The sequence below is a fragment of the Necator americanus genome, chromosome IV (assembly GCF_031761385.1).
Source record: "Necator americanus strain Aroian chromosome IV, whole genome shotgun sequence".
Classification (NCBI taxonomy): domain Eukaryota; kingdom Metazoa; phylum Nematoda; class Chromadorea; order Rhabditida; family Ancylostomatidae; genus Necator; species Necator americanus.
In genome coordinates, this window is record NC_087374.1 from 16,952,635 (window position 1) to 16,966,271 (window position 13,637).

General features: G+C 39.3%; 3 protein-coding genes across 7 annotated transcripts; 1 reads left to right on the forward strand and 2 right to left on the reverse strand.

Annotated features, from left to right (window-relative positions):
- Positions 1-1,260: 1,260 nt before the first annotated feature.
- Positions 1,261-8,365, forward strand: RB195_001602 (uncharacterized protein; the record flags this gene model as incomplete). Its single annotated transcript, XM_064198469.1, has 19 exons — positions 1,261-1,323; positions 1,520-1,683; positions 1,754-1,827; positions 1,899-2,009; positions 2,969-3,129; positions 3,190-3,357; positions 3,446-3,607; positions 4,359-4,441; positions 4,906-5,053; positions 5,201-5,314; positions 6,088-6,165; positions 6,293-6,388; positions 6,450-6,556; positions 6,621-6,705; positions 6,804-6,956; positions 7,364-7,471; positions 7,722-7,776; positions 8,065-8,170; positions 8,224-8,365. 19 exons carry the CDS (start codon positions 1,261-1,263, stop codon positions 8,363-8,365), a joined length of 2,178 nt encoding a protein of 725 aa, XP_064054350.1.
- An 880-nt stretch (positions 8,366-9,245) lies between these two features.
- RB195_001603 (uncharacterized protein) lies at positions 9,246-10,680 on the reverse strand (the record flags this gene model as incomplete). 4 transcript variants are annotated; one of them, XM_064198472.1, is made up of 3 exons in its annotated part: positions 9,246-9,364; positions 9,658-9,737; positions 10,649-10,680. In XM_064198472.1, 3 exons carry the CDS (start codon positions 10,678-10,680, stop codon positions 9,246-9,248), a joined length of 231 nt encoding a protein of 76 aa, XP_064054351.1. The 4 variants fall into 4 exon arrangements, with proteins under 4 accessions (XP_064054351.1, XP_064054352.1, XP_064054353.1 ...); XM_064198471.1 differs by having other exon boundaries at positions 9,604-9,737; XM_064198473.1 differs by lacking the exon at positions 9,246-9,364 and adding an exon at positions 9,465-9,523 and having other exon boundaries at positions 9,604-9,737.
- A 153-nt stretch (positions 10,681-10,833) lies between these two features.
- Positions 10,834-13,635, reverse strand: RB195_001604 (uncharacterized protein; the record flags this gene model as incomplete). 2 transcript variants are annotated; one of them, XM_064198474.1, is made up of 6 exons in its annotated part: positions 10,834-10,879; positions 10,947-11,107; positions 12,858-12,962; positions 13,055-13,162; positions 13,225-13,374; positions 13,438-13,635. In XM_064198474.1, 6 exons carry the CDS (start codon positions 13,633-13,635, stop codon positions 10,834-10,836), a joined length of 768 nt encoding a protein of 255 aa, XP_064054355.1. The 2 variants fall into 2 exon arrangements, with proteins under 2 accessions (XP_064054355.1, XP_064054356.1); XM_064198475.1 differs by having other exon boundaries at positions 10,834-10,864; positions 13,438-13,623.
- Positions 13,636-13,637: the final 2 nt, after the last annotated feature.

Genomic DNA, 13,637 nt, shown 5'->3' on the forward strand with positions numbered 1-13,637 from the left:
CTTTCCGCAGTATCTCACTACGGATCTCTTTGTATCACTGGCAACCACATATCCTTTGCCGCTGCGGAGATCCATCATTTTTTCGTGGAATTTTTAAGTTTTTCAAGTGCGTAGAAGTTCCTGTTTTACTGAAAAGGTTTTAACAAACAATTTTTTTCTCAATTGTTAGTTTTTCACTATTCTGCGTATACATTGTATACCCCGAAGACGGGCACTTTCCTAGAAATAATCTTCTACCATGATAATTTTCAACTAATTTTGTACCTACTGGATTATTTCCCAAGACATTAATTACATCAAGCGCACTTAGTACAATCAGAATGTCTTCATGAAACCAATAGCTAACTTTGCCCAACAAATCTTCTAGAAAATTCACATGGTCACAGAACGGAGAGATGTTTCTGCAAAACTTAAGTGAGAAGGAACTTCAAACGAAAATTTTCTGGGATTTATTCACACTGCCCTACAATTTTAACGTCGCTGACTGTTCGACTGTGGGTAGATTTCTGGCAGACAATAAATTGCGTCAAAAAGCGAATAAACATGAAGATTTGAACGTGCATAATTAACCGTTGGACGACCTTCACATCATCTACGCGTAATATAAATCGTTTTTCTGATACTCCAATCGTGGAAGGTTGTTTTTTTCAAAAATGCGCCAGGAATATTCTTTGAACAAGACGACAGTATGCTGTTCACGTGAGCTCTCTGTTCGTTCCGGTTCCTGAACTTTTACACGGCTATAAATGGCTGTAATCAAATATTTACTGTTTACCTAACGATTATGAACGAATGTTTTCACGTGTTTGTACACGTCATTTTACTACAAAGTAACTCGTACCAACATAACAAATAGATTCCAGTATTTGTGTGTTTGTTGTTGTCGTTGTTGTTCTCATTCGTCAGCATAGCGGTTTACCTAAGGGTTTTATGGTACTTATGCGCCTTTCGTTGTCACATCCTCCAATGCAACGAACGAAAAGTCCTCCGAAATCCCTTATTCCTGTGCATAATTTAGTTCATCCGGGTTGTTCCTCCCTCTTTCATTAAAATTTCTTTAGCTACTTTTCTCTGAAGAGTTCTGTAACATTGAATAATTTATTGGAACGACCTCAGTTTGCAGCAGTAATTCGTGAATCTTCGTGGGATCTCTCACATCTCCCACACACACACACACAACTAATTTTGTTTACTTTGCAGTAGCTACTCAAAACTGTACTTGCATATTTATTTACCTACGCCTCACCGAAGCTCTATATAATGCCGTCGCAGTGCAGGGACCCTGGACAGTTAGATGTCATGGAGAGGCCACCAATGAACCAGGTAATCCCTCGGATTCCGATGCACTAGTCACCACAGCTGGATTTTTTTTCTTTTGACAAGCCATACCTATCAAAAGGTACAGGAAGATCAACGCATAAAATGTCTCGAGAAAAAAAAAACTGAAAATTCAACATGAGTGACCAGTGCATCAAACGGAACACTTATTAATGAATTGTCATTCTCCTTCTGATTTCAGGAAGAATTCGACAGACGGTTTGAATACGAGTTGCCCCATGAACACACTAGCATATGTTTTAAAGTAGCCGTCGTGACAAGAAAATTCTGGAGGCCTTTCACATCACCGAGGAATTTCGCCAAAACAATTGTTTCTTTTATTCCAATATTGTATTGGTTACCTAGGTCGGTCGTGCTATTCAATCTTCCTTTTTTCTTTGCTGGTCCTCACGATAATCTTCATTTTTGTCTTCAGATACCAGTTCAAGACAAACCTTTTACATGATGCCATCGGTGGACTGACAGTTGGAATAATGCATGTACCACAAGGTAAAGGCAGTAGGTTTTTGCTACTGTAGGTATATGGGTGACATATAAGCCAGAATACTAAATTTTTGCAGGAATCGCTTACGCGCTACTGGCAGGTGTTGATCCAGTGATCGGTCTGTACACTTCGTTCTTTCCGGTTCTTGCGTATATGGCTTTCGGTACCTCGCCACAGTGTTCTACTGGTTTGTTTGGCTGATTTATTTATTTGTTTACTCACTCATTTTTCTAGAAGCTGGTAAGCTTGACATTCAAGCATTCCGCATGAAAAAAACTGTGGTTGACTTGAATTCCTACTTTTAATTCTCCAACAGTTCATAATTCAGGATTTAATTATAGTTCTCAAATGTTTACTCCTTCATATTTATTGTATCAAGGGCCTTCCTATAAGGATAGTTGTGGACTAATTTTTGAATGAAAACTTTTGGAGAAAAAGCTTTTTAGACAGTTCTGAATATAGTGATAGTTTCAAGAAGTCCAACCAATAAGTGGAAGTTTCGACAGATTCCTAAGATGTGAGAAAAAAGATAACTGTCAGAAAGCATTTACTGTTGCATAGCTCAAAGCTTGGAATTGTATTCAACAAAGACAAGAAAGAAATTGTGTTTTTGCTTCACAAGATTTTTTTCTCCAAAAATTGGAGTCTTGTAAAAAAAAACAGTACATTGTGCAAAAGGGACTTTGTGGATTAGTAAAAAGACTATTCCAAATGTCTGCTGTTGAATCGATTATGAAAGTTGAGTGAATAGATTTTGCGCATTTAAATTCAAATGAGAGAGATAGCGGTATTAATTCGAGATTAGATATAAAAACTTAATTGCAATCGCATGCGGCAGCAACTATACCTTGTCGTTTGTTCCGTTCATCGCCAATCGAAGTGGGCGCTTCGGAGTTCGGAGACAAATTTTAAGGATACGAAAATTCGGTGAATAGAAATAAAACTCAGTTCGATTGATTAGGAACGAACATTTCTAAAACCAATGGCCTAAAGTATGGTATAAAAATAAAAGTATAAATGTGAATTAATTCACTAGACTTTTGGATTATTTCCGTCTCATTCATTGACAGCCAGCAAATATCGGGGGTTAACAACACAAGAGGAACAGCCGTTATTTTCAACTGCTAGTAACCCTATGCATTTTAGGAACATTCGCTGTCGTTGCCCTTATGACCGGTAACGCAGTGAAGAGACTAGCTGTTACACCGTTAGATGAGGATCCACTTACAAATCTGACAATGTCGTCGGATGGTCCCACGCCGATACAAGTCGCCTCTGCACTCTCTGTACTCATAGGAATGATACAGGTACGATATTGGATGAGTTAGGAGGAAATCCCTCCCGACATCGTACGACGAGCTATTTAGACGGCCGTAGCGATTCTTGGTTTGGATTTTGTCACCACATACTTCTCGGATGAACTTGTGGGTGGATTCACTACTGGTGCTTCTATGCATGTATTCATCACTCAACTGAAGGATGTGGCAGGAATTACTGGACTGCGCAGACGTGACGGCGTTGCAAACGCTTTACTGGTAAACAGCAAATTGAAAGTTGCTTAGGGAATAAGGAGAAGTTTTAGAAATTCCCTATCATTATCATTTACCTTCCTGTCCATTCCAGAAAGTCTATGATCTATGTGAAGCAATCGGTCGCACGAATCTTATGACACTTGGTTTATCCGCTGTAACCATGCTTGTACTTGTTCTTGGAAAAGATCTCATTAATCCACTTGTGCAGAAACGGCTTCGCTGCCCAGTCCCTATTCCTTTTGAGCTTATCGCGGTGAGTCTAACATGCCTTGATCCAGAGACTTGAAGGAGACAAGATTGTAGCTATTGCTAGAATCTTGAATATTACTATTTATTCATTATATAGCAATCCATTCGTGAATGAACACAGCGTACAGGGAAACAACATAAAAGCAGACGAAAGTTGGGACTACCTAATACAAGGAACGCAACCTTCAATTGCTTGAATGTACGAGCACTCATTTGGCAATTTTTTCAAGTACTGAAAGCCCAGAGGGCAGAAAACGATTAGATAATTCGAATCAGCTCCGTTAATGAAAAAGTGTTGTCTCATCGACGATCTGGGGTGGGATGCTAAACCCTATGGTAAATATTTGACCACGTGTTGTTGGTTTCTGATTGAGGAAAGAATAGGAGATTTCCGAATTAATAGCGATACATTAGAAACAATAGAGAACTTTCTTGAATCATGATGAAATAACTCTCTCTTTGCCCTAGGCAAGAGGGAATTTTAAGAAAAACTGCAAATAATTATATTTATGAAAACATGAAATTAAAATATTATATTTATGAAAATTTATGAAAAGAACATCGTATTCACCATGAGTCCCTTACTTTTGAATACCGTATAGCTCACACAGTGATCCGTAATTGACCTGATCCTTTTTGTGTTTTTTTTGTTTGTAACGTAGTGAATAAAATAATACATTATAAATAATATGAACTGTTGTCATTTGTTCTAAAAAATGACATCACTACATTCCCAAACAACTGTTGTTTTTCAGGTTATCGGTGGAACACTTGTATGCCAATTCGCACAACTGAAAACTAATTTTAATGTGACGACGGTCGGATATATACCCACTGGGTAAATTCTATGCTATTGCTAGTGGTACCATAGTGGAAAAAATTAAATTTTACCTTGTAATTGAAGTAAATGACGAACCTGCAAAGAGTTATGGTTTTAAAGGCATCACCCACGAATCTGAGGTGGTGCAGATTTCAGGTGGAGTATTCGTATACGGGATGGGAGACTACGGAGAGGGAGGTGATTCCGTCCATTTCTTGCTAATTGCCGTAAAAAACGGCCCGGAAGATGCGGCGCCGCACAAGGCTGGCGCGCTCCAGTCGAACTCCCGAACTCCTTTTTCTACGGCAGTTAAGAAGAAATGGACGGAATCACCCCCTCTCCGTAGTCTCCCATCCCGTATACGAATACTCCACCTCAAGTCCGTACCACCTCAGATTCGTGGAGTGATGCCTTTAATTGTTCCCATAATTTTTTTTTTCGGTTGCTTGGCAACTTCTGTCATAAATTAATAGCATTTTCAGTCTGCCAGCACCGATATTTCCACACGTCGATCTCTTTTCATCACTTATTTTGGATGCGATTTCAATTTCAGTTGTAGTGATGGCTATTCATGTTTCATTATCAAAAATTCTAGCCAAGAGGTTCCAGTATGATGTGAACACTAATCAGGTTGGCGCCACTATAATACGATTAAATCTGGATTCTCGGCAGTATTTACCAGGACACATGAATCTATTTGATCGGGAAAGAAAAAAAAGCACAGACAGACAGTGAGAGAAGTTTTCCATTGAAATCTCGTGAATAGCGTTCATTAAGGAATTCTATGCAATGGGTTTCACATCGATGATCAGCGGATTTTTCCCAGTATTTCCGCATTCGAGTAGTCTTTCTCGTACTATGGTCAGCGTTAGTGCCGGGACGAAAACGCAGGTATGAATCAGCTATAAATCGAAATCGAAACGAAATCGACGGTCCTGGATCTCCCCACAAATAGATAAGGGTAAGGACGTTTAGTACACGAGTATGAGCGTGATCACTCTCAGGTCTCCCTCATCTGAAAAAGGCGTGTATAGCAGCTTCAGGCATTCTTGTCTCCTCAACTATGCAACTTATTAAGGATGAAATGCGGCCAACTCGGTCGTGCGACGCCTGTGTTTCAGCTAATGTAACTCAAATAAGCAGTAGATGGTGCCCAATCCGCGTAATCGTAAGGGCTTTGTCAATTCCCTCTTTCTCTCACCCGTAATAAATTGCATCCTAGGGGAGGCAATCACAAAAGGCTGTTTCATTCGTCTTTTTCTGGATTACTTTAGAGAATTCAGCGTGATCACGGTTCTGAACTACACCACTACCCGCACCTGTTCTTGGAGAGATTCTAAGATCCTCAGTATTGTCCTCCAACACTTCCTAACTACTGTTTTCGTTTTTCCTTCTTCCTATTCTACATAGGAAAGAAAAGTTCTTAGTGAATATTAGGTGCATGGACGAATTAGTGCTATTGTATAGAGACGAATTTGAACAAAAATACTACAGACAAATAGACATACCAACAAATAAACAAACAAGAGGACAAAAAGATAGACAGATTCATGGATAGAAGATAGGAAACAGACAAACAAACAGAAATACAAACAACCAAACAAACAGACATATTTGATCAACAACAGCCAAAAAACTGTCAGACTAACACTCACCGTTTTCAGCTTTCCGGTCTCTTCTCAAGCATATTTATCTTCATCATTGTGCAATTCAGTGGCTCATGGCTGCAACCTTTGCCAATGGTCTGTTTCATATATTGCTCCGGTTTATCAAGTTTAGAAGAAAAAACTCAAAACAGCCTCGTTCTCCTGTCTAATATTTTTGTCTTCTTTTTTTCCTAATATCCTCCTATAGCCTCAAAAGTTTCAGTGCGTCTTGGCTTCCATTATTGTAGTGGCACTACTAGGAATGTTTGAAAAATTTGCACAATTATCAAAATTGTGGCAGTTGTCCAAGATCGATTTCGTAAGTAACAAAAGTCGATACCTACTGTGTGTACATATAAAGACATGATTTTTCATTGCAGAGTATATGGGTGGTCGCCTTTGTCGCTACTGTAGCTATAGACGTTATGCAAGGTTTAGCCATTGCTATATTGTTCGCTTTATTTACTACGGTAGTTCGGGAGCAATGGTTAGCGCAGAAAATTACGGATTTTTCTTCGTGAGATCACCCTTTCCATCGCTTTTTCTTCCAGGCCAAAATGGCACATTTTGGCAAATATTTCTGGGACGAACGATTTCCGAGATGTGGAAAGATATCGGCACATTTACTTCTTCAACGTATGTCTGCATACAGATAAAACGCTTCGGCATACCTCGTCTGCGTCTCTGACGCATGAGGATAAATTTTTGACACCGGTTCAGAGTGTGGATTTTAGAGCGTATGTGTATTACGATTCGATTCACCATTACTCTTCACGAATGTGGAAAGATTCCGGAAAATTGTGGATAAGTTGGCGAAGGATTGGGACGGTGTAAAGTGCTGCGGTAAAATCGACAAGAGGCACCTTATTCCCGGAGAGAAAACTGAAGTGCGTGAAGTTTTTGATTTACAGCACAACGCTAACATATCCTAGAAGGCTCTTCACTCCATTAGTCACATTTGAACAGCATGAGATTGGAACAATTTTAATATTCAGAAAAGAGTTGGATTGCCCTGTAAATTACGACAGCTGAAAATGTTTTTTTTACATTTCCCTTTCATAAATTCAAAAGAATGCTTGATGGATCATGCCGTTTTCTAACTACTAAGAAAGGTCAGTAGCAGTATTTTCATCCCCACATATGACTTAGGATTAGCTAAGGAAATGTTCCTCGGTGTAAGAATCTTCAATGTCCTAAAAGATAACCTAAACTGTGCTGAATTCTTCCAATTTTTTTTTTATTCTGAAAATTCCGAAAGTTTCTTAGATAATCTTAGATCACTTTCACTCTTTAGAAACATGAAATCGCAAGCAATTCGTCGCACACGACAAAAAAGTATTTGATTATCGATTGCTCCGGATTCGCCTACGTTGACGTCATGGGAGTCAACGGCTTAAAGGAGGTACTCTGCCACTCATTTGATATTTTGTTGAGCACTCGGTTACATTCTACGTGTGCCGAAGACCCAGAAAATCCCATTGGAAACTGTGAACTTCCTTTTCGATCGCAACCAGAAGGTATCAAAAGTGATTATAGAAACGGGATATGAAACGTTTGTAAGGAACGGAATCATAAGCACAAATTTAAACTAAATGTGGTATAAAAACTTGAATTTTCAGAAATATTGTCATGTAAATATTATAATAATTTAGATCTATGAAGAGATGAAGGCCAAGAATATCCAAGTTTCATTTGCGGCTGCTAAAGGTATGAATCCACAGTTATTTGTTAACTAATCCATACTCTATGTTTGCCTAAATCTATCGAGAAAGAGTAATTTGTCTGAAAAACAGGAGATTATCAGGTGCTTGCCTACATAAGACTTTTTACGTCATCCATCGACTTTTTCGGTTATCGATCACTAACTCCTTATCCGCACCTTTTCCAATTACTTGTTAAACATCGGGAAATAAGAGTGTTAGAATATAGGGTAGACTATCAGCCCGCAATTAGTTTATTCAATCAGTAAGACCCCTACAAAGCCATCAATTTTAGCCCCGGTTCGAGAATTATTCGAAGCAAGCGGCCTCTATGCAACCGTAGCAAAGACAAACTTCTATCCCACCATCTACGATGCTGTATCGTATGCTCAGCTCGAGAAGTATAACTTTATTGCTCAAACTCTAAATTCTTTCACGCTGTTAACTTGTTCAGGTCTACGTTACAAATGGACGAGGTCGTGTTGCATGAGAACTCGTATGCGAACAGCATTGTGAACACCACAGATGAAACTTTCGAATCGTCGGACACTTCTAATGGCCATAAATCAGTAGAAAGTAGCCGGACGAGACATTAGGTGCAGCTGTGTGTAGAGATGTGAACCAAGCACTTGATTCACACCTTCAGTGCTGGCGCTCCAAATATTTTAGTGGATTTCAAACTTCATAGTAAATTAGGTGACCTCACCAAGTGAGCAGAAGTAGCGACGCCGCATAGCGTTGATGCTGAGTTTAAAGAAATATCCAACACCAGTCCAGGTATCCTCTATTTTGACTTCTTGCTGTGTTTCATTCGTAATTCATTCGTCAGCTGAATGAATGTCAACAATTGTCAATGATCGATGCTAAGCAGCGAGATTATTGGTGCAATTGCACGAACTAAAGCCTTTAACACAAAACTGTGCAGTTGCCGCCGTAATCTCGACGTCATAGTCTTGTACCGTTCAGTTCTTCCAAGTACACATAAAAACTGGTATTTTCGCAATATCTAAGTAAACTGACATATAACTCATGTCTGATCTGTGATGTTCACTTCCTCAACAGTTCAGTTGCAGCAAAATTTATTGTTGATACAAATCTCTGATACGAGTACACACCATAATATTTCACGTTTTCTCGTGAAAATTTCTGCTTTTTATTGATTGTGCTTTCCATACGCATGTCTCTTTACTGCATAAACTGTTACTGTAGCCAGTTGCCTTCATTGCAAATACTACAAGAACATCATCGCAAAAGAAGTGAACAAAGATGAGCAGCAAGAACAGTACGAACAAAACATGATCAATGTGAAAAAAGTTCCAAACAAGCATAGAGAATCAACCAAAGATTGAGATCATATGGACTGAGAAGAGCTAAGCCCTTCTAACAATCAGTAAATAGCAACGAGGAAGAGGAAATAAGCGCGGCAAGTATTACTTTCAAGCACAAGTTCTGTGCATTTTTCCAAGAACAATTTCCTCATTTCATTCTGCGAGATATCTGGATTATGGGCAACTGTGACATCTCTTCTTCGCCTTTGGCAGCAGCGGCGCAAAGAATACCGAAGTAGGCTAGTAAGAAGGCTGAGAAATTGCGTTCTGATATACGGACAAAATGCAATCAAAAAATGAAGAGCGAGCAGATCATAAAACCTCCAATCCCATACTCAGCTGTTTCCATTGAAGAGACATCAACAAACTAATCCAACAATGAGAAACGTGCGAAATTCAAAATCTTTGGGCTTTTATCATTGCTTTCTTGAAAAATCTAAGTTCATAAAAAGAATTAGGAAAAAACAGAACATGGTCTCTACCCTGATACTTATTAATCAATTTACCATTGTTACTGGATGGAATGATGCAGCAACTACTTCTGGAGAAGCATAACGAACCTCTATTGTACGAGCCACTGAAGAGGACAGCCGCTGTGTAAAGGAATGGTTGACCTCTCGCAGAAATGTTCACCATGATGCTGAATTAGTTAGTGTTAAGTCTACTAATCTTATGGGACCGAAGAATATTAACAAGCAAAAATTTGCCAGTTTATTCGAAATTTTTGTTTTATCCGCAGTGAAACCCTGATTCTATGAAGCTTTATGATGAAATATTGGAAAACAAAGTAGTTGTGGGTTATTTACCTTATATTTCCAGGAATGTATTTATTGGAAGACGTCAACAAATAGGTGAATGATCTTTCACTTGCTCACCCGATTAGTAACTTTCATCTTAGAAATGGATAAGATGGTACTAATACAAACAGAGTTTTCAAATATTTTCCTCAGCATGTGTATAAAATAGATCTTTTATCCGGAAAAAAGACAAAATATTAAGTGAAGTAAAAAGTTCTGAGCGTCTTCGCTAGATGTTTTTAGTGAGCCATACCTGACAATCTAAACATCACATCGGGTCATACTATACGACGATTTCAAGCTGACATTAGAAAAAAGAACGAGAAAAAAAAAACCGAAAAAAGATCAATTGCGGTGAGCTGGCCCGAACTATAGGCAGGTCCAGATTAACGGCCAAGAAGATGTTGCTGTTTTTGGTAGGATTGAAAGGGAATCATCTACTATGAACTCCTCGCATCGGGGCTCAAACACTCAATTCAGACCTCTACAACAACAAACTAGATTAAAGCAGGCGACCTTCTAGAAGTTTTTGCCAATAAGAACGAGGGCTTCACTGTAGAATTTTTAGTTGCCATTAAAATGGAAAAAGCTATCGAACAAATTGACGCATATTTGATCTTAGTCGGGTAGTTCCAACTATGTTAATTTCATTGTCAAAATAAAACGAAAAACGCTCAGAACTTTGCACTTTATCTAATATAACGAAAACAATACAGGGAAAAAAAACAAGAAAATCACAAGAAAACTAATGAACCTTGCTACATTAGAAACGCATTTCTTGTACATTTTTTGCTCGTCTTGTTGTTGAATGCATCATTAGTCTCACCAATGTGACAAATACAAAAAATAGAAATATTTCCTTCTTATCTGAAAGCAAAACTGTAGAAAATACTTTGGAAAAAAGAAGAGATAGACTTACTACTAATGGTTCTGCGCTTCTCAGACAGAAGGCTCAATCTTAACATCAGCGCTGTAATGTAGAATGCTTCAAATAAAAGACATTAAACTGACTAACCTTATAACAGCCATGAAAGAAGTGATTAGGAACTTACTACTTCGCTACTGGCTTCGATTCGTCGGAACATGGTTCAAGTTTGATGAAAGGATGCTCAAATAAAGACTCTGATTCAGCAGCGGGAAGACGTTGGACGCTCTCCTCACCGCTACTCGTGTTCGTGCTATCGTCCATACTGCTGGAAGGACGCATGCCCACCTGAAGACATTCAGTGACTACAGTGATCACTCCAAGAAACATTGCGAAAAACATTATTACACGAAGAAAAGGTAAAAGCAAACAGAAAAGAAACGCTGAACTGCAGAACAACCTTCTCGAAATAAACATAAAGTTGTTTGCGAAAGCAGCGCAGCTCATAAAATTACAGAAATAAACCTTTAGTTGTTCAAAAGCAGCATAGGGGTTTAGATGGAATAGTTTAAGTTGAGACAGAAAACATTAGGTTCAGGGGCAATACAAATATATATATATATGTAACATTAGATAGATACTTCAATATACAAATCCAAAATTGAAATCCCCTAGGAGAATAGTAAACAAATGAAGAAAAGGATACTAATCAAACCAAAGTTTAGAAGAGCGAAAACTTATCAGATCCAATTACAGATGAAGTAGAAAAATGTAGGAATTACGTCCAGAAAATGCAAAACTTAATAAGACAATTGAAGAGATTTAGGATACTGATTAGTTTGAAACCCGACCATAGAAAAACTGTAAAAACGGTCGTGGTAGTTGGGTGGGACAACCCTGCCGCACTAAGATCGAATTGTGCCTGCGTCGACGCCCTGTACTTCTACAACGCGCAAAATGACCATATAGCAGAAAATCGTCCTTATAGGCATCACTTCACGAATCTGAGGTAGGGTTGGTTTCAGGTGGGTTATGCCTATACAGATTCGGCGGGTTTCAGGTGGGTTATGCCTATACAGAGTCGTAAGTTTTGGAGAGAAGGATGATTCTGTCTATTTCTTCTTAATTGCCGTAAAAAACGGCTCGAAAGATACGGCTTCGAGCGTTCCGGCGCGCTACTTTCTACAACAAGTTCGATTGGAGCGCGCCACTTTCTACAACGAGTTCGACTGGAGCGCGCCAGCCTTGTGCATGCGCCGCATCTTTCGCGCCATTTTTTACGGCAATTAGGAAGAAATGGACAAAATCACCCTCCTCTCCATAGTCTACGACCCCACATAGAAGCTCTCCACCAGAAATCCGCACCACCCCAGATTCGTGGGGTGATGAATTAAGTTACAAATGGCTCTCTCATTTGAGAAAGTGATATTTCATCAATCGACAAATCATAACTGGAAATGAATAGCTGAGTCAGTCGGGATCCCTAAATCCTCTTAGGGGATCCACGACATGTAGGCTAAAGCTACTAAGGAAAAAGGAAGACAGTTGGAACTAATACTGCTTTAACCTTTCACCGAAGCTTCCAAACAAACTTACCAGAAGTGAATAGCTAAGTCATATTATGTATTACTTCCAAGGAAGGAAAAAGAATCGAATATAGATTCCATAGCAGTCCACGATCACCAAGCATGCATGCAACAACTTTTATTCACAAATTTCCGATTTGTATTCGCAAGTTAGTGGCCCTAAAGAGGGCCGTTGGGTTAGCCTTCATGAAGGAACTTTACAGAAACTTCCACAGTTGGGGGAAGGTCGCTCCATCCACAGGAATCCGGGATCAGCGACCCATATGTCAAATTCCTCCTTGGTCTTCGATGCACATAGAAACCAAGGTGAAGTCGCAAAGAGTCAGCAAGTTAGCAGCAGCAACCATTATCCAAATGAAACGGTTTAAGGACGTGAACAGTTTAACGGTTTCTGCGCTCTATGGACGATAGCGCGAACCAAGTACGCGCCAAACCTAGCGTATCAAAGTGGCCCCACCCAACTACCATAGCATCTAAAAACCACCCATAGAAACAAGAAAAAATGAAGATACCTTCAAGAATCCAACCAGCTGAAGAGTGCGAACATTGTTGGTGTCGATCACTCTAGCCGGTCTCCTTCTTCCTTTGAAGCTTTTCGAGAGATCGCTGTAGCCAGGCTAGCAAATAAGGAAATCAACTCGTAATATGACATTGCATGTCTAAGGAGTTCTGAGACGCTGACAGAAATCGAGAGAAACTGACAATTTACCATTTTAGAACACGCTACGCCTTTGTACCATTCGTTCCCGCTGAAGTATCGCACTAATGCATCATTTAAGAAAGTAGCTAAGTTCCTTGGTGTGAGGACATTTTCTAACTGAAAAAATAAGATATATTCATATTGGACGGAAGCATGAAAAGATTTACGAAGAAACGTACGTCCAGTTTCTTAACAGTAGCATTAAGAGAGTCTAAAATCTCCTGAGGAATATCTCCCTCATTCACATAAACGGTACCGTTACGCGCTCCTGGTTCTTTGTAACGCGATAGCGCACCAAATTTTTCCATTTCAGCAATAAGAAAATACGCCTAAAAGCGACAAGTGACGTTTTCAGTCGAATGTAAAATAATGATAGTTGTAACATAACTCACTGCTCGGGCATGATGACCTTCACATAGGCGCTTATTCTGTTTTCCACATTCCGCATACGCTTCCCGCATCTGTTTCACATCGGCATATTCGAAAAGCATAAGTGAGGATAATAAGATGCCAAGACATTGACGATTTGCCGATAACGCCCGTGTTGATTTGTAGGTTACTTGAGCGTTACATATCATGCAGAAAACCATGT